We start from the raw sequence: 26,375 nt of genomic DNA, 5'->3' as shown, positions 1-26,375 counted from the left end.
TGCCCTTTTTCTTAGATCCAAACTTTATTTTTCCTCTTGAGTCTGTTTTCTTCAAGATAAAAAAATCATTTTATCACCTGCAACAATCTCATTCAAACAGCTCTGGTCATGCTTTTCATATCTAGCTTGTAACTGTTTTGACAATTTCATCTAAAGTCTGTCTTTGATCAGCCATCAACAAATACAGCACCCATCCTGCACAAAGCCCTTAGAGCATTAAATGATTTTTCACTGTATTAAAAACAGCTGATGAATTAATGTCAGTGATAAAAGAAATATCTTTCACTGTGTATCAAGCATCTTCATCATTTGCAGCCACTTCTTACTTGCCAATCACATAAACAGTCTTCCAGAATGTAAGTTGTCTTTCATTAAAATGCATCCATGTCTGAAGTGAGGAAACCACCTCAGAATTGTAGGTTATAACAGAGAATTATACTTGAAAACGTTACCCATGTCGGCCTTGATATCAGTCAGAGTATACCGTAAGAGTGCATGGATTTTATAGTGTGCTCTTTGCATAGTAGCAGAATTGTTCTCTTTCAATATTTTTAGATCAATGTCATTTACCTAAGTTATGTCACATGAATGTATCTTTAGTTGTTCAGTGTGCTGCACATGAAGCTGCAGATCATTTTAAAGAATGTTATTTTGTCTATTGATTGGCATTACATTTTGTAATAGGTACAAAAACAAACAAGGTTATAACAATATATTCAGAACATTTAAAATATCCTCCATAAAGTATAAGCTCTTGTCTGTCTCCAATAGAAAAATTTCCTGATTATAGTAACTTCAGAGTCATAAAGCAAAAATCTTTTATAGACAGAAATGTTCAATACTGTAAAAACATGAGAAGTAGCAAATGGGTATATATGATAGATTCTACTTTGTATATGAAGCAAAAACTTCCTGATTATAATGACAGCTATCACAAATATGGCAGAAACTTTGAGGTGTGTGTGCGAGTGCACACTACGCATAAAAATGCTCCACCTCACTTTCCCCACCCTGCAGTGCTGCAACATTACCCGTGATGGTTTTCTGATATCATTAATTTCTCCTAGCATGCTCACAGCAAGTGCCTGTGTATCCTCAGCTTCACACTTTGCAGGTTCCAGGGATTTGCGGGGCTGAAAGATTCCGGTCAAATTAAGGTCTTGAAGCCTGTCCCGATAGTAATCAACCGGGGACTCCTACAAGATACACATGTGTCAGCATCTCAACATCCCCCAAAAAATAAAAAGGCATGGAGTTTAATCTTTGCACCCAAATAATGTGGGATTACTTTTGTTCATCTTTTGAAACAGTTCAATATCCCATCATCAACACTGTTATGGAATTTACTTTTTTATATATATATATATATATATATCTATATATAATATTCACTAACATGAAACTTGGAATGAAAAGCACTATAAGAACATAATTAAAATCAGCTTTTAAATAAATTCTATTATCTTTGATTACATGTTTTGGAAAAGTAGCAACAATTGAAATTTAGTTTTTTTTAATAAATAAGTACTTAAATTTCAGCAAATTGTGTCACTATCATTAAATTAGCTTTTTATATCACTGATGTGATGTTCTTGTACAAAATGGAAGTATGGAACTCTCTTACAAAAAGGACCATTCATTATAACAGTCTCTGTAATAAGGGAAATGTTATCCTAGATCCCATTTCATTAAGTGGTAGTAAAATTACATGTACTTTATTATAAGGTGGTCTTACTAAAAGGTTGTAAACTCCATGGCTCTCATGGATGATGTTATAATCAGGAAGTGAAATGTTACAGACACTATGCAGCTCAGTTCCTGGTTTTTAGATCTACTCAGCTAACAACGTACTTCACATATTGACAATAATGTAATTTATGATAAATGAATGGTCACTGATCAACTGAAAACACTACTGGGTGTAAAGAATTGTTTGGAAGCAAATAACATTGTAAAATATCCATATTAAAATGCAATAATTGAAGGAAGATACACTCTGAAAATTAATCCACATTTATTTATGTTTATAAAATATAAAACTGGAAATATAGTACATTCATTTTTTTCCTACATGAATATGCCGGTTGAGGATGAAGCAAAAATGACTCATATCAAACTCTGAAGGCAAGATAATAATCAACCGTTTTTTTCTCAGTGTAGAAGAATTATCAAATTATTTACATCCAGAAATTGTTGGTTTTTAAATAAGCTACAGATCTGATAATAGTAAGTATGCTGAAATGCAGAAAGTGGACTATTACAACATTAGTTATCAAACTGTGCCCATTATGATAATATGATGCTCATAATTTGATTTTAGGAGTCATGACGACTCAGTGGTCAGTATGCCCGACTCAGGACCAAAGGGTGCAGGTTTGTTTTAATCCTATTATTCGATCAGCCCATGTCAGCAACTGTCGTATGCATGTCATTGGGGCAGGGACACATTACTCCAGCTGCCTCAGCATTAAATAACCTATTTGTATTGCTGCATGATAAAACACCAAACCAAACCAAGCCAACACTGACTGGACTTTGCACAGGATTAAACTGGACTTTGCTGCTGATGAGATGTGTTTAAAACATTTGTTTTCATACATCTGGAGTTTTTAAATATAGAGTACTTAACAGAAATATTTAAAATTAAATATCAGCTTTCAAAAATACATATAAAAAGAGGTCACTGTGCCTTAAATAAACCTATAGCAACTTATTTTTTTATGCATAATATGAATAAAAAGTACACAAAAAATAATGAAGCAAGCAAGATAAAGTTTGGAATATTTTGTTAACTTCAATAGGTACTAGTGACCCAATGAGTCATTTCCTTTTCAAAATAAAAAAAATCGGTTTAGTAAATAAAATTTATAATTTGCCTGACTCTGATTGTGTAAAGAAATGTTTGGGTATCAAATCAAAATTGTGCAACTGAAAGCCAGAATCACCTTGTACTATTTCATGGCATGCTGTAAATTTATGTGTAAAGCAGTAATTATTTAATTTTGTACTTTTGTTTATGTGTAAAGCAGTAATTATTTAATTTTGTACTTTTGTTTCAATGTCCGTATATGCTATTATTGTCAATAAAATACTTACAGATTAAAGAGAAAAGATAGTCCACTTTATTGATGTTCTAAACTTGGCATCAGTATATAAGTATGCATTAATATTAAAAAGTTAGCATTTGGAATGGAACTGGTAAACCAGTGACAGCAATAGTTTCTGGTAAATTTGAGCAAAGAGGAAATTTAAAAAAATATACGTATGCCAATTGTAAATCTATCATGTAACATAGTCTGGAGATTATTAATAGCAAACTGTATGGGTTTGATAGTTGCGGATAAAGTCACTCATATTTAACATTTCTTTCCCTACAACTTTTAGAATTGTTGATACAAAAACTGAGCAAAGTAAGATCCAGAAATGAATCAAGCAATGAGATTCAAGTTGAGATGTAACTTCCAAACAATTTAACACAGTCATATTCTTGAATGGCTTTGTTACATGTTAAAGAAAAGTTGGCTGGTTGGCTGGTTGGTTGGTTGGTTGGTTTTTAATGGCACTATAATCACTTTATTTGGCTATACCATGCAGAAGAAAGGGAAGTTAAGTGCTTTTCAAAGGACACACCGAGGCAGCTGACCCAAGTTGGCCTTGGGCTGTATCTAACCTTCATACCTTGGCTTACAAGTCTAATGCTCTACCAAACAAGTTACCATATCTCCCCTAAACAAAACTGAGAATTTTCAAGAAGAAAAACTTCCAGGATCAAGCTGCATGTGTCTGAAATATATTGACAAGAGTAACCTAACCTTTCTATTTAATAATAGTTATTGAAACAAGAAATTGGTTTCAAGATATCATCAAACTGAGCAAGCCAAATCGAATAAAAAACCATACAAACAAAACATAAGCTTTAGAAAGTTTAGCTTCATAAAAAACAAGATATCAGAGAACACTAAATAAGAACATAGAACATGCAGAACGAAACTATGAAAACATTCATAACTGATGATTAAGCAAATCAATGCAGGTTGCACAAAACAACACTCTGTATGCAGTTAAATGGATTAATATTAATTTGAATATAGATCCATCTTCTGAGGTTTACAATTTACCTTTTGAAAACAATTTCAATATTTTCCAACAATAATGGAAAAAGTGCCTAATATCTAACAATATTAATCTTCCTTAGTTTTAAAAGTTCATATTTTGTAAGTAAAGTTTAATCTCCAAATACTTTTGACAATACGATACCCATTCTGCATAATTTATTACTTGTAGTCTGATAGGATATGACAGTTTCAATGATGATTAAGACTTAATTTCAATACTGGCTTCAGGATAATTTCTGAAAATTACTTAAGACTGCTGACACATGTACTTTCTTGTAAACCATTTCATTCTATCCATGCATGCAATTTCCCATTGGCAGAATGACCTCAGCATCAGCTAGTATGACTAGATCCAGTTTCTAGCTATTAACATATATTTCTGAGTAGTTCGATAGCACTTAACTGATTCGACTTTAAGTATAATTTTGTGAAATATTTGCTTGAAATATACATGCTATATAAAACAACAACAAAAATCCAGGTCATCTCTGCTTCAGGAGAAGTTTAACTTATGTAAAACAGTAATAAAAATAACATCATCTTTTCATTCCCAAAGACTGATTCAAACATTTAATAATAGGATAGTGACAGAACCCTTCAGCTGAAAGAATTGCAGATTACCCTCAGTCTAACCATATATACTTGCTTATAAGTTGAATCAAACTGCATACAGCATAGATCCTGGTCTGCCATAGCATAATGCACCTGCAGATCAGGCTATATGTTGTTCATTCTACTGACTACTCCTTACAAACTGCATTGACCCAGATCTGCCAATGCATTATGCACTGACAGATCTGGGTCTGTGCACATTTGCAGTTGGACTCATCTTATAAGCAAGTGTGGTAACAAGCTGAACTTTCTTCAAATACTTGTTTTCATATCCTTCGCATGTACATTTTATTCCATTCCTAAACAAAATATGTTCTCTGCCAAGGGTTCTGACAAAGATCAGCATTCTTAATCCTACTGCTCACAGATTCTGAATGCTATTACTCATAGATAAGATAAGGGAAATTTAAAGTGACATAAATCAAATGGGAAAGTCAATGTGATATTCAAGGTGCAAAGTGTACAGAAAGTTTTGGCTGTTAGAAATATTGCACTGACAATAAGAATCATGTGATTTAGAAGAAAAAGTGCTGATAAAGTCCCAGATCTATGAATTCTCAGTTATGCAGAACAAAAGAAATGAATAAATTCCAATGAATATGTTGACCAGAGAAGATGGTTGGTAATAGTTTTGTTACATGCAATTTATATAACACAATTCACAACATCAGTAAAGCTCAGTATGCAAACAAGACACTGAAATTAATTATTTACAATATTTATAAGTAATCAACTGAGATCACTGAAATAAAACCATATCAATCAAATATGATACATGTATTCATGCAATGTTCCCATCCTCTGGAAGTAAACATCATGTATCAGTGATGTGAGGCATGCATTTCTGATCTTTCCCCACTTTCTAAAGAGAACGTAGAATGACTTAGCCCAAAGTAATTAAAAAATAAATAACTAAACAATAACTAAAACAAACCAACAAACAATCCCAAAAATTCAAGATAGGAGTGATGCATTACTCTGTTGATAATATTTTCCCCATTCCATAACATGATTAATGGCTGCAGCATCTCTTAATAATATAACAACCCCTAACAAACCAATGTATCATTAGGGCTTGCAACTGCAAATACTAATGATATACAGCATTCCCTCATTATAAGACCCTTTATTACAACACTGTTCCTGTTATAAAGTGACTATATTTGATTATGGCAGTGAAATTATTATATAATGTATTTCATTATAAGGTGATCTCACTATAAGGAAGTATACTTTATGGTCCTCATGGACAGCATTATAATGAGGGAATATTGCATTTGTATCAGTAGGGGTTGCCATGACAACCTTTAATTATATGGTCAAACCCAAAGCATCTGTGGATGTTATGCATAGTTCTTATTGCAACATTACTCTTAATGATAGAAATTGTTTATTTATTTACCTACTGGTGTCATAATTTTTGTAATTACTAATCAGATTTATCAGGATTTTTCTGTTTTACCAATTACATTAGAGGTTGCAACATTTGTATTCAGTCCCTAAAGTTACTGCTGTAGCATAAAGCATCACCATTGCCAATATGTAATGATGTTACTGCATTTACCGTATATATTGGGATAGGTTAACATTTCTTTTTCCTGTCCCGGAACTTATGGTGAAACTTTTTTCGCCAAGGTCATATGTCCCAAGACTTAAGAAACAAAATAAATTTGTATTGCATTTGTCCCCCCCCCCCCCCGCACATTGCAAAAATATAGATAAACAAAACGCTTATTTGAGAACAAAAAGAAAAAAACTAACCTTGTATTCTTATCATTCTTCCCTTTTTTTTTCAACATGAGCATTAAAATACATTCACGAAATCTGTATACATAGCAGACTTCCATACTATAGAGTGTACCGCTTATGTCTGATAACACATGCTACATTGTTCATTGATATGAACATTGAGAAATAAATTGTTTGGTTGTGCTCAAAGGTTTGAATATGTTATGAAAACTGGATCCAAGAAAATCGCAAACAAATAATCAACTGATATCATGAAGACAACTGTCATTCATGCATGACACGGTGTTAGGTGCAAAATAATCAAGACTGAATTATATCCAAGTCAACTGTATGACAGTATCTAACAAATAGAAATAATTATTTGAAAACACATTCACTTGAGTGTAAGTGACAATCTTTTTCCCAGCACGGGTTACAAAAGTATCAATGCTCCTTTGTATTAATTATTACTACAGATACCAAGCACACAGAAGCCTGGGTGGTGAATAAACACAACTGGCAGTGAGCAGTAAACTCCTTCTTTGAACTTACCGACAGGACATCAAAGAAAAAAGTTATTTTTATTAAAATACAAGCTGACCTCGGAAGCCAACTTTGGATACTCTGAAGCCAGCTTTTTCTTTTTAAAAGGATATCAATACAAAGGTTATTCTATTGCAAATCAAGCTGATCTTTGAAGCCGACAATGGATTCTTTTAACTGTACTGATTGTTTGGGATTTTTTGGGTTGAATATACAAAGATGGCAGAGATATGGAAGCTAACCTTGGTTCCTTTTCACTGGTATTCATGGTAATTTTGAACACAAATTGAAAATGGAATGATTTTTAAATTGACACAATACAGTGCTTCATGCACAGACATTAATAACCCAATGCTGCCCAGAAGATTTGGAGAAAATAAAATCATGTGATGAATTCGTGAAGGCCAGAAGAGAAGATGATTTTGCTGACAAGATGATCATTAACATGGATGAAATTCTAGTGTACTTTGATTGCACTCCTGGAAAGACTGACGATAAGATGTTGGTCAAAAGTGTGAGAATTAGACGTGCAGATTTTACAAAAAATCTGACTTTAGTCCCTGCAGTTTCCGCTTCAGGTGATGTGTTGCCTCTAAAAATAAATTGTGGTATGAAAAAGCTAAAAAAAAATATTCATGTAACAAAAGAGTGGATCGTGTGTGTGCAGGAGAAGGGTTGTGTTCATGAGGTGCTGCTGCAGTGGATTAAAGAGTTTTATCTCAAGTACACAGTTTTATATTTTTTAAAATAAAATTTCATTTGGAGTGCATTATCTGACATGTAATTTTCAAATGATTTAAAAGGTGTCCCACAACTTATGACTCGAACAAAATGATATGTCCCAGAACAAAAAGTGCACAAAACAATTACTTTTAAAATTCAGTTATGGTGTCCCAAGAAATACGGTGTCCCAACATATACGGTAATGCAAAAGTTACATAATTAGGGTATGCAGCATGAAGCTTTTCCACTTGTACCAAGGATTTATATGTTGCAAGCCATATATGTTAAGTCAATTCCTGAAAATAAAAGGGTTAGACAAAAAGTAAGTGGTAACATGCTTTTAACCAGTGATGAACTTAATTAAATGAAGTGAGAACTCATATGGTGTTCCCCAAATTTCACAACTGTTGTGTATTATTAATGTTAATTCATTAAAGCTTGATGAAACCATGCTTTATTTATTTAAATGTAGATGAACATTATTTGTTTAAAGTAAATCTGAAAAGCCGATGCCACCAAATACGTATCATTTTTTTGCAATATTGATTTTTTTTTTTAATCTGAGAAAGAAAATTGGAAATACATCTCAAAATCAAGACAATAAAGTCTAACACACAAAATTCTCTTTTCAAAAGAAAACATTTGTCCATCACTGGTTAGTTGCTAACTTAAACCATCCAAACAATATAAATACTTCCAAAATGTAAAGCTATACTAAAATGACTACTGCAGATCGGGAGATATTAGCAAGAGATTTATTTTAGAATAAATTCACAAGCAGAAGAGGACATAAATTTGAATTCCTAGCTAATCATCTGCCATGGAAAAATGTCCATCCATCACTTGCCAGTCACATCTTCCATCCGTTATATATAAAAATATCCGATGCTAACACTTTCTGATGAACTGCATCGACAAGTTCATTCATTTGTTCAATTTTTGGATGTGCAAGTGATGGTGATGATAATTTCATGGGCTGATCATTTTACCAAAATCTTTTGTAATACTCTGAGTGTTCATTTCTAAGATTGTATTTAATATTGATGTTGGACTGAGTGTCAATATAGGTGATGCTCGATTTACGTTGTAGATGTATTCCTGAGGTTATGGTTTCATTCTAAACTTGTCATAAATTAAAAGTAATTGCATTCTCTCAGTGAGCGAGGAGATGCACATGCATGCACATACATGAGCTGTATGAGAGTCACAGCACACACATACATGAGCTGTATTAGTCACAGCATGCACATACATGAGCTGTATGAGTCACAGCATGCACATACATGAGCTATTTGAGAGTCACAGCATGCACATACATGAGCTATTTGAGAGTCACAGCATGAACATACATGAGCTGTATGAGAGTCACAGCATATACATACATGAGCTGTATGAGTCACAGCATGTGGCACCAGCAATGGCATTAAACCAAACATAGTACTGCAAAACTGCAAACTGAATGTTAATTTTTCATTATAAATGGCATTAAAATGAAAGCATGTAATTGGCTGTAGGGGGCATAACCTGCACAACACTAATTAAAAATTATACATGTGTTTAACCATTTACTGACATAAAGTCATATCAGAACTACAGGCTTCCCGTGCTAATGAATGAGACTATAAAGGGGGATGATGACTGAGAAATAATATATATTGTTTCTTCTCCACTCCACCCCCAATCAACTGATATTTAATTTTTTGACACACTTTACTTCTCAGTTTATAAAATACATGGTAAATACACACAGCAAGTGACTACCGAAGTTCTAAATTTATCAATACTCATGTCAGAGCATAATGCATCGAGTGTTTTCATTAAGTTGGAGGGCATAAACATACCCTGATTGTGAAATTAAATCTGTGATTATTTGGTTGATAATTCAAGTCTTCACAAATAAATCTGATGTTTAGTGCAAAAAAAATATTCCCCAATCCGCTGGTAGTCAATTCAAGAAGGTGAGAGGGACGGTGACCATCACAAATATTCCCCAATCTACAGTAGTCAATTCAAGTAGATGGCAAGGAGGGCGACCATTTTGAGGATATACCCTCTTCAACTGATCCTGATCTGCCATGTCTGCTGCCGTGCAACCTGATGAGTGCCCAATGTTGATTTGCTCATCTTGTGATCTAGATCGCTTGAGAGCAGAGCCGTTGGTGTAGCGTATGACCTGTGCATTATACTATTCTCATGACAAGAGTGATGATAGAAAAGTGAAATGGGAGTAAATTATCAAACAGCATCTTTTCAAACATTTCAGACAAGAAAAACTTCACTGTAGAATTAATTCAGTCTGTGCTTTTTCCCCCAAGTCTGATTTTGTCCGCTGTTTAAAAACTTTACTAATTTTTGGACAGAAATAAATATCTGGTTGACTGATATTAGCGTTTTCAATGCAAAAAGAGTAAAATGAAATAAAATCTTGCTTTCATTTAAAGTCAAAGGTCTTTTAATTCTGTTTGATGGAAATTACCTCAGAATTTCTCATTTTTTTCATAAAAATATATTCAGAGGTCTCTGTAATAGTTGTTTAATGGCTGCCATACAAATCAAATCTGGCTCAATCTTTTACATCTGTGCAACTCAAAGATGGATGCTTTGGATGTTGCAATTGCTGCACTCTAAGAGAAATTTAATGATTTATGGCAACAATATATTATTACCATTTATTCACAAAAAATCAAAAATATCCTGGGTTTTTTTTTCTTCTAAAGTAGGACACAAATCCAAACATGAATATTTTTCTTATTGTTAACAGTGCCAAGCTTATGATACACTCAATAACATGAACTTGTATGTTCAAGTCAAAGAATGAACTGAATAAACTTTACCATTTCTTAGTCTGAAATGTTGAGCTGAAAGTAAGATAGGCATGGAATACAGTATTTGGTTAGTACCCTCCCAGTGACCTCAAGAGTAACTGTATCTAACTAAAGAACACTATTGTTCAATTAGTACTCTACTTGCATTTATTAATAATGACGTACTATATATACATGCTTATAAGACAAGTCAAACTGCAAACTGTTTGTGTTTTTTTAAAAATTTTAACACACCTGTTAGCTTTAAAAGTTTGAGTCATATCTCTACAATGTCTGCAGTGTGGCAGTTTATAGTGATGTCTAGCACTGCGTCATAATGCCACAGACATATGGCATCATGTCCCACCCAGTCATATTATCCTGACACGAGGCCGACCAATCCTAACACTAACCTTTTAATGCTGAGAGCCAAATGAGGCAGCCATTAGTACCATTTTTATAAGTCTTTGGTGTCGCTCAGCTGTGGTTCAAACCCATGTCCTTCTGTATCTAAGGCAGATGCCCTAAACACTTAGGCCAGTGGAGCGGTCCAAAACTTCAAACAACAAAGATCCTGATCTGCCATAGCATAATGTGCCTGCAGATTAGGGTCTATACTGTTTGATCTAGTGATTACTCCTAACAAACTGCACAGGCCCAGATCTGCTGGTGCATCATGTGCCAACAGATCTGAGTCAGTGCAGTTTGCAGTTCGATCCATCTTATAAGCGATTATATACTGTATAAATCTCTACACTGACTACATGTTTAGTGGAAATAGATCAACATTCATCAATACAAGAATCCTCATCACAAAGCACCTCAATATACCACAATCCCACATAAAACACAAATAAGGTCACGAATACCATATCATCTACTAAGTTATTTCTTTTACTGTTAATTGGGTTTTTATTTCACTTGATTCTATAGTAGTGGGCTGATAAGGACAAATTATAATGTCGTTTTACATCACTGAATACCCTATCTTTGTGAACATAATATCTAACTTAAAGTTTTTCTTGTTGTTATGTCTGTGTAATGTCACTTTGTCTATAGCACAGTATATCTTGTTATGACTGAAAGTCAGGATATAATATCAGAACTTTCATCTTTAACACATTTTTGGGGGTAAAAAATAAAATTTGAGGAAATCTCTTCTGCAGAGAAGTTCAAATAAAACCAAATATATTGAGAAAAAATTTTTTACGAAATATTTTACTTATTTTTCTTATTGGGACTTCTTAGTTCCTCTTAAATTACTTCAGGGAGTTAGTAACAAGATGCCTATATTTGAAACAGTATCATAGAATTGCTAATTCTCCTTGAATGCAATACAACTTCTTATGATGATAGAAAATGAAAAGCAGTCTGCTGTAGAATTTTATTGACAAAGACTAAAAGTTTTGAAAATTAAAAAAATACACTTTCCAAAAGTAATGAAAAACTATTAAAAAGAACAGTAGCCAATTTGATAAAACTGGCCCACTACATAATATATTACCATTCCCTCATTATAAGTCCCTACATTGTAACACGGTTCCTGCAACAAGATGTGCATGATAATGGATCCCATTTCAATAAGTGGTTATAAAATTGTATGTATTATGTACTTCATTATAAGGTGTTAAACTCTACAGCACCTATGGATAGTGTTACAATGAGGGAGTACTTTATTTTGCATACAAGGAAAATAGTGCTTTGCATGTTATGTAACACACACATACCATATTAACTTATATATCACATGTACCCAACTGCAAAGAGTTTACAGCCATATCTACTGTCACATACAACCCTATCAGCAGTGCATACAGCTCTGCTCTCACACAAGCCTGTGTGCTGTTACTGTCATATTGTTTGTTGTATACAGCCCTTTTTACTGGTGTACACAGTCCTATCAGTGGTTGTATACAGACCTGTTCACTAAATATACAGCCCTATAAGCTGTCATGCACATGAATATCAGTTGTTGCTTACAGCCTTATTTGTTGTCAACCCCTTCCACTGTTGAATACATCCCTATCTGTCATTAAATATAGCACTATCCACTACCACATTGTATTTTCTACTGACACAAACAGCTATATCTGTGGTTGTATATGACCCTATCTTTTGTCATAAATACAGCCCTATTTGCAATGCATATAACCCTTATCAGCTGTTGCATACAGCCCTCCTATCTGCCATTAAATGCAGCCATGTAGCCCTATCTCCTGTTACATACAGCCCTGTTAACTATGACGAAATGCACTGGCAGATCCAAGTTAACACTATTTGCAGTTGGGCATGCTTTAAACATAAGTAAATACTGCACTAATTTTTAGTATTTGTGAAGCAAGCTAAACAAGAGAATGCATAATACATACATACTCAAACAAGCAAGCTTCTTTGAGAGTACAAATATAACACGCACATGCAGATAATCTTTTATTTGAAAAAAAAAAATGAAGATTATTTGCAGTCTGCAAGTCTTTATTTCACTCGATACAAATACTGAAGAATTCTGTTTTACATGTTCATTAAAGAGTATTCTGAAAAATGACAATATTAAGCTCATTTTTGTACAACAGTTTCAGCTTGCAAACATTGACATTCACAACATCAATGATTTCAGTAAAGCTATCAGGTTCTGCAATTGTGTTAACCTCTTGTAGACTCCTGTCTCAAGAAACTCTTTTGTTAACTTCTGTTAATCTCTAACCAATAATTTTAATTCTTGGCATAAAAATTCCATAATGTACATCTAATATGCTGTACATGTGAAGTCAGGCTTTCAAAACATTTTTATTTCTCTGATAAATTGTAACAGCAAAATATCATCGAAGTATGTCAGTGGTTTCTTTCATTTTTCTTGTGCCAATGCCTTGGTTCATAACAAAAATTGCAACTTTGATGCTTGGGATTGAGTTTTGACTTCCAAACTTCTTGTAAATTTAGCTCAGAACTGACATGTATGTGAATGATGAACATTGCAAGCAACTCCAGTCTGAATTTATACTTTCTTTCAGAAAGAAAGAATTTTATAATACCAGTTGAGATCAGCATTAATATGGAACCCAACAGCAGGACTGAAAACAAGTGTACAATGTGACTGGTTAGTAGACAGACAGATTAACAAGATTAGCACAATTAAAAAAAATCAATCCTCAGAAATTCAAGGTCAAGGTCATTGGAACCTAAAAATACTGATATATTTTATAAACTCTTTCAGTGAAAGAAAACAGCAAATTTCCAAATCTTCCATGCAAAGATAGATAGATAGATAGATTGATAGGACTGGTTTGAGCAACCATTAGTCTTATTACTAATAGATACCTGCCAACTTTCTAGACAGCAATTGGGAGGGAGAGTGGCTGGGTTGGGGGGCAACACTTTAAGCAAAGTATAGGCAACTAATGTTGTAATGGATTCAATATTTTATCTAATAAATACATTCTTTGGCTCTATTTTGCAGCTAATTTAATTGTTGATTCAAGTAAAATGATAATTAGCACTTCAGGATTGGCCTTCATGATGTCTCAGTACTACTGCAGTGGAAAGCAAACAATATGGGAACTATGAAGACAGTGATGGATTAAACTTAACATAAAACACTTTGCCTTATGGAATATATAAAAAGCAAATACAGTAAAACCTGTTATGAGAGGCCACCTCTTCTGCCAACAAAAAGCGGTCTGTCAAGTCAGGTGGTCTCTCATAGCAGATTTGTACAAGGTTTCCAAGGTCCAGTTTCAGAACAAATTCAAGAAAAATAACCACAATCACTGTACATATATTCTATAATTTAATAATAGTTCTTGCATAAATATTGTATGCATTCATCTAAAAATAAAATTAAATAGCAATAAAGATATACTTCTAACATTAAACATGAAATCACATTTACATTTGAAGATCACATATTTTAGCATTGTTTCTGAATTACTCATTTTCCTTTATAACAACCTAAATTTGTTTAACCGACTTTTAAACCACTTTTTTGCAAGTAGTCTGAAAAATCAATACATGTGCATATCTAACAATTAATGAAATAAAAAGAAACAATTATCTCATCCAGAAACAGAACCATTTACTCAGAGACAAATGTCAATGGCTTCATTAAAATTTGACATACAGGTATTAACTCTATAAGCAAAGTGTGTAACCTGGTCACACCAACTTAAGTAGATGGCAGCTCTGTAATTGGGATGTAATCACACTATCAATCGAATCCAACAAATGATTCTCTCTTGCTGGTTTAACAGACAATGACCTTAGGCCAATATGAGGACCTCCTCACCACCATCAAAAAGAGAAAGCTGAAATGGTATGGCCATGTCACTAGAGCCAACAGTCTATCCACAACAGTCCTACAGGGCAGCATCCAGGTGGCAGAAGGAGAGGTAGACAGAGAAAAAAGTGGACTAACAACATCACAGAATGGACCAGGAAAAGTTTTGCGGAGACACAGGCATTGGCACACGATCGAGACATGTGGAGGGAACTGGTCAGATGTTCAGCAGCACAGTGCCTAGACGACCACACTAGGTCATGTGACTGATGATGACCTTATTTACCCCCTGGCAATACAGATTAACTCTATAGACAAACAAGATACGCGACCACTACATCAACTTTGGCACTACAATGGCAATTTGTGACATGTACATTAACCTGGTTTATGGACTGTAGCATCTATCACTGGTAGCAACAATCCTTTTTTTTTTAAAATTCCTTTTATGTTTGTTTTTTATCAGAACAATCATTACTAATCAAGAGGTCGTTGTAACAACTGATTACATATAGGTCAGTGGTGTCTCTCTGTTCTCGGGATATAGTCATTGATAGGATGTGGGCCCCTCAGATAAGGCCGGGAAGCAGGCTAAGTGTGGGAATAATTAGTCTGGTTCCCTGCTTTTTATGCTCCCCGTGTTGCTCACCCCTATATGAATAGTGGAGAACAAAGTAGGGAGCATACAAAGCAGAGAACCTGACTAGGAAATATTCTACATATACTTTAGTCTGGTTTATGACAGAAACTATAAAACACAATAGGCATAGCTTTAAAAAATCAGATACCGATAGCCAGCTTATTTTTTAAAAAATTTAGAAATTTTAGAATGGCATGAGGTGTCGTTTTTATGGGGATTTAAATAAAGGTCGGTGGAGTTTATCCTCGTTTTTGTTCACAGCAGTGAGGAAATGCATATTTTGCCAAGACATCATGGTAGCTGGTCGCATTCAGCAAGTGATCACTCATAACATTGTGTATATATAATAAAATCGATCCATGCATTATGATTATGGACAGAAATGACAGGTGGTCACTCATAGCAGTTTTTACTGTATAATTCATTCAATTCTAAGATATAGCCAATTTGAAATAATCAAAAGAATTAGATGAGGACTAAGAACTAATACTCTGAACGTTTTAATGAGACATTTTGCTTTCTCTGATGACCTTTGAACTCCTGAGGATTGAACAAACACTAGACTTTGTGTATCATTTGGACACTTATACAATGCAAGGTTAATGAGCATGTTAATTTCAAGAGATAGTATGGCACAGTAAAGTGCAAAGTGCTTGGTACAAAAACAACATTATAATGTCTACAATCTTATGAGTATCAGTGTTCAGGTTACATTTTTTACATTAAATAAAAACGTCTGATTAATTTTAAAAGAAAGAAAATAGAATAAAACACTATTATTAGAAAATGAAAAAAGGCAACAAATGCATAGACAAAATTCCAGTTGCAATAACTTAAAAATGAAACAATAAATACAAAGATACAAGACAATATCATCAAAGAAAAATACATGACATCAGTAAATTAGTATGCATTAAATTACTAAAAGTAAATTATGTGGTAGTACTTAGCACTAAACATGTTGGTATTTAAGCATTTATTCCGATGACACATACACATACACAAAATTTCATCGTAAATAAAAGGAATATGTAACTTTGAGCATTAAAAATGGTCTTGAAATGTTTGTTATCTTCAATTAATCTTTCTTTTTTCTTTTAATGCTTACGTTTTGTTTTTCAACAGCAACTTTTAGCACACTATGTCTTGCACATAATTAATGATACAACAGATGCATTGTGTTAAATATGATTTTTGATAAACTTGAAAGAGGTCTATATCTAGCTGTTATTATTAAACTTACCTTTTCCTGCCGTGCATGTGAGGTCTGGTGACCACTCATGGGCTTTTTTTCTGATGTTGGCTGCTCCTATAAAATAGTCAATAGAAAATACAGTACACCCTAACTATAATGTACCTCGATATAAAGTATGGTCATGGATGTCATCATTTACTAATAACATTGTACATAAAACCACCTCAATATAAGGCAACATTAGATTTAATAGTTCCCATTAACAGTGTTATAATGGGGGAGTACTATATACTGAATTTACCCAAAAATAATGTGCATCAAACTGTGATAAGAATAGACCCAGATCTGAACCTGCATAAAGGCTTTTGTTTTTGTGGTTTTAACACATTTTGGAAACATCATGCCTCACCCCTGGACAACACAATGGCAGCTGGCCTGGGCAGGCCAGGGTGAGTGTTGAACCCATGCCTATTGGATTACGAGTCCGATGCATACCACCTCAGCTAACATGTAGTTCTTTTTGGGAGGGTGGGTGGGTTAAAACTAATTTGAATTAAACAATACTTATCTAACGCCATTGCAAAGCTAATATATTTTTGTGCTAAATATTCATCATCCACTCGATGTGAATACATCCTCCCAAAGAGTCAGTATGACCTTTTGCACACCACTCTCTATGTAGCATGGACATGCACAGAAGGTAGATATTACCTGTCCTTTTTTTTCCACAGACAAAGTTTGTGCAAGACATCGGAGCAGGGTGGGAGGAAGGCATTTGGCAATAGCAGCACATAAATACTGCATAATTAAAATTAGTCCCCCTCCCCCAAAAAACTATATTTTAATAGCAGTAACTACTTATCCAGCTACTACTGCACTGCTGAATTTGTCAGTTAGGTGGGTAACTTAATACTCTCGTCAAATTGACCAAAAAAAGAGAAAGTGAAATGTAATCACCAGAGTGGGAGAGGTTCATCTACAGAAGGTTGTTGTCTCTTTGAGCCACATGCTGTGCAATAACAATGGGCCCAAGAGAGAAAAAAAATGCCTACACTCTCTTAAAAGGAGGAAAAGGTAGTATGGGAATGCCAAAAAGCTGCCTTAATGACATCCTCTGAGGAGGAATGATTAAGGTAAGCCCATAAGGTAGCAACCTCATGGGCTTTTAGTTTCATTAAGAAGGTCTCAGTCTGTGAGGGACTGATACACTCTTTTGAATGTGGCAACAATCAACCAGGAGATTGGGGCAGCCAAAATGTCTTTGGAGTCCTTAAGATTGAGGATGAGATGTTTCCTACCATTTCTCTTTGCTTTTGAGGCATTAAGATAGAAGTGGAGAGAACGCACAGAGCATAAGAGTTTACCTTGATCATTCCTGGCACAGATTTGACTGAGATTAGGGATCAATAAAGGTAGGTGAGCTAACAATGGTAATTGATTTTTAGTGAGAAATCCCAGTTGCCAAAAGAAAACAAGCATAATTCCCATTAAACAGGGGACAGCCAGTGTCAATAGAATAGGCATGAATCTTATTTCCTCTTGCAGAAACTAGAGAGAGAAGGAACAAGGTTTTGAGAGTGAGGTCTTCAAAGTAAGCTTCAATCAATGTTCATATGGGACTTTGGTTAATGACCATAAAACACAGGAAAGATTCCATCAGGGTGTAAAACAGTAGGATACAGGTCTCTGGGGCTCAAAATACTTAGTAAGATTAAAAGGTATAAATCTGAACTTATTTCTTTACCTTGAAAGTACTTAAGTGTGTTGGAGATGGCAGCTTGATAGCACATGATAGTGGATACTGAACATCGTTTGGTGTCAAAAAGGAACAAAAGGAAATCAGCAATGGAATTTACAGTAGGGCAGATAGGATGAACACGTTTCCTACTGCTCTAATCTCAGAATATACTCCACCTGGCATCACAGACCTTGGATGAAGAAGTTTTTCTGGCTTGAAATGATGCAACTTAGCCCAAATACTTGTTCTGTCTGAGAGATTACTTGAAATGATCCAGGTGTGAAGGTGAAGAAAATGAAGGCTGTTGTGGAGGAGGGATCCCTGGTGTTGCTACAGGTTGTCCCTTCTGTGAGGTACGGACCTGGATCAATTGCTCAACAGGTCTAGGAGATTGCTGAACCATGATCACTGGGGCCACAGTGAGGTGGTGAAGATGATGTAAGCAGTGAAGTTCTGACTTTTTGCAAAACTTGCAGTAGCAAATGGAACAGTGGGAAGGCATATGTGAATAGATGATCATACTGGAAGCTGAATGCATCTACTGCCCTTGCTCTCTGGTCCAGGACAAGAAAGATGTTAATGGGAAGTTCGTAGTTAAGCCTGGTCACAACAAGTCCACCAGGGGTCTTCCCTAGAGTGTGAACAGGGACTCTGTTACTTAGCAGTGAAGAAACCATTTTGTGAGGATGGTTCAACCTGTCCACTAATGCATTCATCTTGCCTGGAATTTTTTGAACTCTGATTGTGACATCCTCTGACAATGTCCACATGAAGAAGTTCCAGACCTCCACACAATGAGAAGGGGCATGTGTGTCTCCTTTACGTCATATATATGCTATACTGGACGTGTTATCTGAGGAGACCAGTTGATGCATCCTTGCAATGCTAGAAACTGCTTTCATTTCTAGGCTGCTGATGTGGAGGGACAATTCAGCCAGAGTCCAGGAATCCTGGAGAATTACACCTTCCAACTATAAATAAGCATCACAACCAGAACAGATAGAATTGTGAGTCAGGAGCATGCATAGGAATCCCCACCACGAACCTGTCTCGTTGCATTCACCAGTGCAAATGGTGGTGAAATTCTGGTCCTAGTGGGTTCCAGGTTGACAGAGAAGGAGGAACTGGAGTGGGCGTATATGGAGATGTCCTGAAGGAATGAAGTTGGCAGTGGCATTCAATGTTTTCATAGGGACATAAAAATGAGCAGATAACAAGGTTTTAACTCAGATCATCTCTAGCAGGGCCAGGATTTGATCTACTGATCCTGAGGAACCCGGACTAAGTTCTGGTTTGTGCAGAACATAAACAAACTCCTGCAATGGAATGAGTTCCAACATCTTGAAGTTGGATAAAAAATCCAACTAAGTTACGGCGGGCAAAGAATGGAAGAGATCCTGAAGAAGGGGCTGAACCTGGACACTGTGGATCAGCCAGTCATCAAAATACTAGAGAATCAGTTTTCCTAGTAATTGGAGGTAAACTACTATATGTACTACTCACATAATTCAGGTTAAGACAGTGTGCGGAAGAGATTCCAAATGGCAGAAACTGGAATTAAAAAGATTCCTGGTCCAAGCATAACCGCAGATATTTGCAGTGCAGAAGAAATATCTGGATATGAAAATAGGCATCCTGAAGATAGATGGAGACAATCCAATCTAACGGATGAAGAGCATTCCAGATTGAGGAGGTTGAAGGTTTCCTCTAAAAGAAACTGGTTAAGTGGGGAGAGACCAATTATGATTAAAAAATTTTCCACTTTTCTTGGTGACTAGGAAGATTCAGGTGTAGAAGGAGACAGATGGATTGTTCAGGACCCTCTCAACTGCCACGTTCTGCTAAATAGGTCACCACCTCTTCCCTCAATTTCACCAAACTGGACTGGGAAAAGAAAATGGGGGTCCTTGATAGTGGGGGTTGTTCTTGAAATTTAAGTTGATAACCCTAATTCATGATGGAAAGGATCAAACCATCATCCAGGATGCTTGACCAAGCACTTGAGAAATGGCCAAGGCAAGCACCTACTGGGATGTTCAGGAGGGGGATGCATGGAAAAAGAGGTGTTAAATTGCTAAGGCTGTCCCCCCCTTTCCTCCAGTAGGAAAGAAAGGAGGTTAGTGAACTTCCTCTTTTGGGGTCTATGGCGACCTGGGTGCTGTGGACCTGATGAGCGAGAAGGTGGTTTAGCTTAAGTTTGTGGTATGGACTGAGGCTGTGCCTGCTTGAAAAATTGTGCAGACGGCCCCTGAAGGCGATGTGCCTGAACACATTGGATGTAAAGGATTGATGTTGATGATCCAGCACATCATGAGCAGTCATGGTAGGTATGAGGTCCCCAAAGAGGGTCATGACTTCTAGTTTAACAGTCCTTTGAATGTTTTTACTAGCAAGACCTTCAATGAGTCCAATGCAACATCATGGTGAATGTGCAGAAATTCCACCAATAATGCCAGGGCAACTGAAAGCACACGTTGGGACATTTTGACCACAGCCTTCAGCATGCATTTTAAGGCTGCTGCATTCAATGAAACCACTCTCAGAATACTAAAGAAAGTAGCTGAGAATAGGTTGGTATGTGAAACAATGGTTATGAGTAACCTGGTTTTCTGCTCCATAATATCAATTATTTTAATGGGAAGGCATGACCAGGCTCCTGTAGGAATACCCACTTTGGCTGCATCAGTGTCCAAGTGGGAGGTATGGAATGCCACTTTGGGGAATGTACCCAGTAGCTGGCAGAAGAGACAAGGGGTCTCAGTGTTGAAGGAGGAACAGACCACAATCTATGTTGTCAAGCAATATTTAGGCCTATTGAAAACGAGCCACAGCATCACCTTGACTATGAGGGCAAGGTCCAGTAGTCCATGGGGGCATAATGGACCAAGGGCCCTGAAATGGAGGGCCCCAGATTCTACATTCAATGGTATAATCTGGGAGTCTTGTGGGTAGACTGCAAAACCTGCACAGGATAGGATGGTAGAAGGGGGGAGATGGGGGATCTCTGTCCATACCCTGTCCCTGTACCATGTGGCTGAGGAATGATAGTAAGAGAAGATCTTTCTGTGCTTAATGGGTGCGGTACCTCCCCTCCTAACAGGAGGGAGCAACACATTGCCAGAAGCAAGAGATGTGTTGAGGTGCTCCACCTCCATAATGAAAGGGTGCAACCTGCTGTTGCAGTGCTCTATCGTCCAAACAGGACGGTACAACCCGGTGTCGTGGTGTGCTACCTCCCTAACATGATGGTGCAACTGGCTGTTGCAGTGCTCAACCTCTCCAACAGGAGGGAGCAACCTGCTACCTGAGGCATACATGCCGTTTAGAATGTATGAAGTGTTTGTCTTCTCCTCCTTACAGGGGGAAGTTGATTAACTCCTTAAACATCAAAGTCCCTCCTTCTAAAGAGGCTTCACAGGCTGCCAAAGATGCTGGTCCCAATAACTGAGACCTGCAATAAAATCTGGAAAAATCTGAAGATGATGGGGAAGGAACTAGATTCCAAGATTCCTGGCACTAAAAGGCCATAATTTGCAAAAAGTGCAATGATTTTTTTCTTGTGCACTTTTAGCACTTATGCAGTTTGTGTAAGTATCCCAAGGCCCTTTTTGTGGCCCCATTGCTCAACAACAACCTGGAATTATCCTGTAATCAAGAAATAATGAATATCATGTTATAATCCATTGTTGTTTGGCAAACATAAAGACTACACTGTGAAACTGAAGACAGGAAATGATGTCCTCAATGTTAGGCAGGTCCTGTTATTTTCTTAACACAGGGACTTACCCATACCACAGTGTAAATATGTAATGAGCATGTGCTTACCCCAGAGGGATGGAACATGGGGTAGTCTTGGAAGCCTTTTATGAAATAAGTTCTAATGGAGGGAAAAAATATCAAACTTTAAAAAAAAATTGAATGGACAGCTATAATACTGAGACTAATTAAAACTAAAGAAGGAAACTGCTTTTATTTGCAAAGGTAATATCTACCTTCTGCGACATAGAGTGGTGTGCAAAAGGTCATAAAAATTTTAAAAAACTAATAATTTGCAACATGTATGTTGTTTATTATATTGCATTGTATTTGTTTCTTTGGCAAATTAACAAAAACACTGAGCTTGAACAAAATTTGTACTTTAAAGCACTTACACTTGATGGCCTCTCATTTTGTGGCTGTTTTTTCTGGTCATCTTTTAGACTGTGTGCCCTGTCCCTCTCTTTTTTTGTTTTCAGCTTCTTTTTCTTTTTAGGAGACTAAAACAATAAATTTAGAAAGATCAAATGATGGTGTTGACAGTAATATGAAGTATTACGGATTCGTACTAAAAGAAACGTATCAATAATCATACTATTTCTAAGGAAAGAAATTACTGGTTAAAAGTTGAAATATATTCTGACATTGGTGTCATGGTGAATTCATATATCGGGCAAAGGACTGCAGAATAATGGTAAATTTTTACAGATAAATTATTTTATTAGGTTCATCAAATAATTTCAACAGAATATTGCACACAATTTTATATCATTATCACTCTGATTGCAGTATCTGTTTTTAGCAAATTGTGTTACTTATTATGGCTGTCCTTAAAAGTATGTCTGTTCTTGATGTAAACATATACTAACAGTATTTGTATAAAAGAAGAAATTTAAACGAAACCTGCGAAGTGAAGGATACTTGTTATGCAACATGTTCCAGTCATACGGCAGTGTTTATACAGTCATATACAGCTATCATAGGAGAGCATACCCATAAATGGACTTTATTTTCTCTAACAACAAGGTCAGATATTACTATGTATAAAGAATGCATAAATAAAGAGCATAAGCAACAATATTTACCCGTCTATGACACAAGCCCAACTATAAACAGCAAAGATCCAGATTAATCAGGCCCAGAGATCATAAAATCTTAAAATGTAGGAGCTTAGTCTGATCCTGAGATTTCATTTCAACCAATCATAGGCAACTTTACTTTTGAAAGATAATATTTGATTGGCTGAAACAGAAAACTCAATCTCACTCTCAAGCTCAGATGTCTATGATTTCTCCAGGCCAGGGTCTATGATGTTCCATGAAATTGAAGAAGAAAAAAAAAACAGCTGGGACACTGATCAAGAGCCAATTATCTATATATACATTATTCTGGTTGTTGCTGGACATGTATTTTAAATGAGCAAATATCACAGCAAAATCAACAATCTGTTCTCTTTTACTTATGCTGTTGGATCAGGCCTGGACATCATAATATTCTTGAGCAGGAGCTTAAGATTTGTACTCAGACAATTACAAGCAACTTTTGTAACATCATTTTTAATTGGCTTATAATGTAACTCAAGATCAAATCAAACTCAAGTTTTATGATTTCCGGGTCAGAACAAAAGTTTTATATAGATCACTGTCTCACATATGAACAATTTTGTTAAAATGTAGCTTTGTTGTCTATACAGGAAAGACACGAACTCCTTGCATACATGGGTAAATTTTTTAGATTTATATCAATCTCATACCAAATTTTCAGTTAAATACAACAACTGATGATAAAGATATATTACCATGCTTTCAAATGCTACACCCAGCAACTTGACATTGCTAATTCAACCAACATCAACAACACTGGTAAAAGGTGATACCTATGCATTGCCAACATTCACAGGAGAGAAAGAAATATTTTAATTTGCTGTAAGTATAGGTAAAACAAGCAGTCTATTCATGCAGTATAATAAATGTGGCAATCAGACTTACCCATGCAAAATATTTTTATTTCCAAAGCCGCAAGAAAGAAGTCAAATCAAAAGGATTATATTAAGAATGGCTCTCACTGTAAGATGTGATATATGGTTACAGATATCATGATGATATTTACAAGGCGATGATTGCAGAGAAGAGACTAATTCTTTCTTTACACTGCCAAAATTGGGAAACATTAATTCAAATGAAAATTATGTAGCGATGCCATATGGGCACAGGCAGCTTTTTCAATTCCAATAGACCATAATGTCAATATCCAGTAAAATTTCTATACTTTTGTGGTAAGATTAAAAAATCATGCTTACATTTAATAAATTGTCTATCCATAAGGGAACATTATAATAATTTTCATTTTCACAATCTTTAATGCTTATGTTAACTTTTTCTTCTCTTTTGGTGGAAAAATTACATTGAAAAATGATCACCAGAAAATTACTTATGGTCTGTTTTGAGATTTTGGCCACCATTTTTAAAGAAAACCATGGAATTTTCACAAATATGTATGTGTACATTTCTGCGTGTTTAATTTTTTACAACTTTTCCTACACTTTCTGTAGATTAATGAACCATGCAATATAAGTAAAGCTGGTTGCAGGTATTTGTATTGTAGCCTTTAAATTTGTATTCTTCCTGAGAAAGTGATGAGTGAGCGAAAAGGGAAACTTGGAATTGGGTATAATGACATCAGTCAGGGAAATGAATAACTCAGAATATTCTCTTTAAAAATTTGTGACTTCATTTTTGTTCATGCAGTGGTATTAATTTTGTGAGTTTTGTGATTGGTCCAAACAACAAAGTTATGACCCAATTAAAAGTTATTCACCTGTAAGTAAACAGAATTCCTTTAACTATTAGCTGTATAGTCATGCAGGAATGTAAGTATCTGCAAAAATTACACTTTTACCCAAACTAGGAAAACATACTGATTCCCATATTCTTTCATTGCTATCGAGTAAAAACAAATTTAAGAGCATGATCTAAATAAAAAAAATTTCAAACTACTTTCAAGTTGAGAAGACCTCCAAGTTTCATGACTATGAAATATACAGAAAAAATAATAAAAAGGGAACCAAACAACATGTACAATTTATTTAAGGCTTACTGGTAGTCTTGTGTCGCAAAATTAAAATACTAAATGAAATACTAACCTTGGTTTACATAAAAAAATTAGTACTTGATATTACTGTGGAGAATGACCATAAAGAGTTATTTTTGTAGAAAAACAGGATCGTTTATTTCAAATTATGTACTTATCTATCATCGATGTGCTTCAATCTACTAAACACATTCTATCAGCACATAAAGAAACCAGATTTGTGTTAATGAAACACATATACTATCACTGCAGCCTTCTATGTCAACCCCTCCCCCAACTGTTAAAACTTTCAAAATATCATTAAATTGGCACAAACCTCATACAAGGTCATCTACATCAGCAACCAAATTTTCTTTGCCATGGTCATATAGATAATGTGTAATCATGCACACAATCTTTCTCAGAAAAACAAGGCAAGTCTAAGACCAAAAAGTGCAAATATTGTATATACATGTACTGTATATGCTGTACAAAAATAATTTTGAGATAAGATACATATATACTCACTTGCAAGTCAAGTTAAACCAGAAACAACAAGATCCAGATCTGTTGTAGCATAATGCACATGCAGATCTGGGCCTATTTGTTTGTTCTACTAATTACTCCTAAGAAACTGCACAGACTCAAATTTGTTGGTGCATTATGCAATGGCAGATATGGGTCTGTGCAGTTTGTAGTTGGACTTGACTTATAAGCAACCGAGGACAGTATCTATCAAAAATGTCATTGTATAACATAAACCTAATCCTTTGCAGCAATAGCTGAACTGAGTACATTACTAGTAATGCAGACTGTGTATTTTGAACTGAGATATTATATATTTCAATCGAGTACTTTACTAGTAATGGGGACATTGTATATTTGAAGATAGTTGTCATAAATTGGTACAAAAATGTACAATTAATTCACCTTTTAATCCATGATATCAAGAAAATGTTTGTAATAACTTCCCTGACTAACCAAGACCTGGGATGAAGACCTAGTATATTTTTTCTCTGTCAGACCTTCAAAATATCTTTACTTATTAACTGAGTCAAATCACAAATAAGAAAGATACTGATCTGCCACAGCATAATGCACCTACAGATCAGGGTTTATGTTGCTTGTTCTACTGACTACTCCAAACAAACTGCCAGTGCATTATGCAACAGCAGATCT

At 35.3% G+C, this 26,375-nt stretch overlaps 1 protein-coding gene across 1 annotated transcript in view; it reads right to left on the bottom strand.

Annotated features, from left to right (window-relative positions):
- Positions 1-26,375, bottom strand: part of LOC149785676 (uncharacterized) — a 256,710-nt gene that overhangs the window by 98,163 nt on the left and 132,172 nt on the right. The window contains exons 21-24 of the mRNA XM_089979920.1: positions 22,523-22,627; positions 16,682-16,747; positions 9,772-9,894; positions 1,032-1,196 (exon numbers count right to left, since the gene is read on the bottom strand). Of these exons, the coding sequence (XP_089836046.1) occupies positions 1,032-1,196; positions 9,772-9,894; positions 16,682-16,747; positions 22,523-22,627 (459 nt within the window). The remainder of the gene's footprint in view (positions 1-1,031; positions 1,197-9,771; positions 9,895-16,681; positions 16,748-22,522; positions 22,628-26,375) is intronic.

The sequence above is a fragment of the Sinohyriopsis cumingii genome, chromosome 13, assembly GCF_028554795.1.
Source record: "Sinohyriopsis cumingii isolate HCF-2022 chromosome 13, ASM2855479v2, whole genome shotgun sequence".
Taxonomy (NCBI): Eukaryota; Metazoa; Mollusca; class Bivalvia; order Unionida; family Unionidae; genus Sinohyriopsis; species Sinohyriopsis cumingii.
The sequence above is the reverse complement of the archived record's forward strand: the minus strand, read 5'-3'. Positions and strand labels throughout refer to the sequence as shown.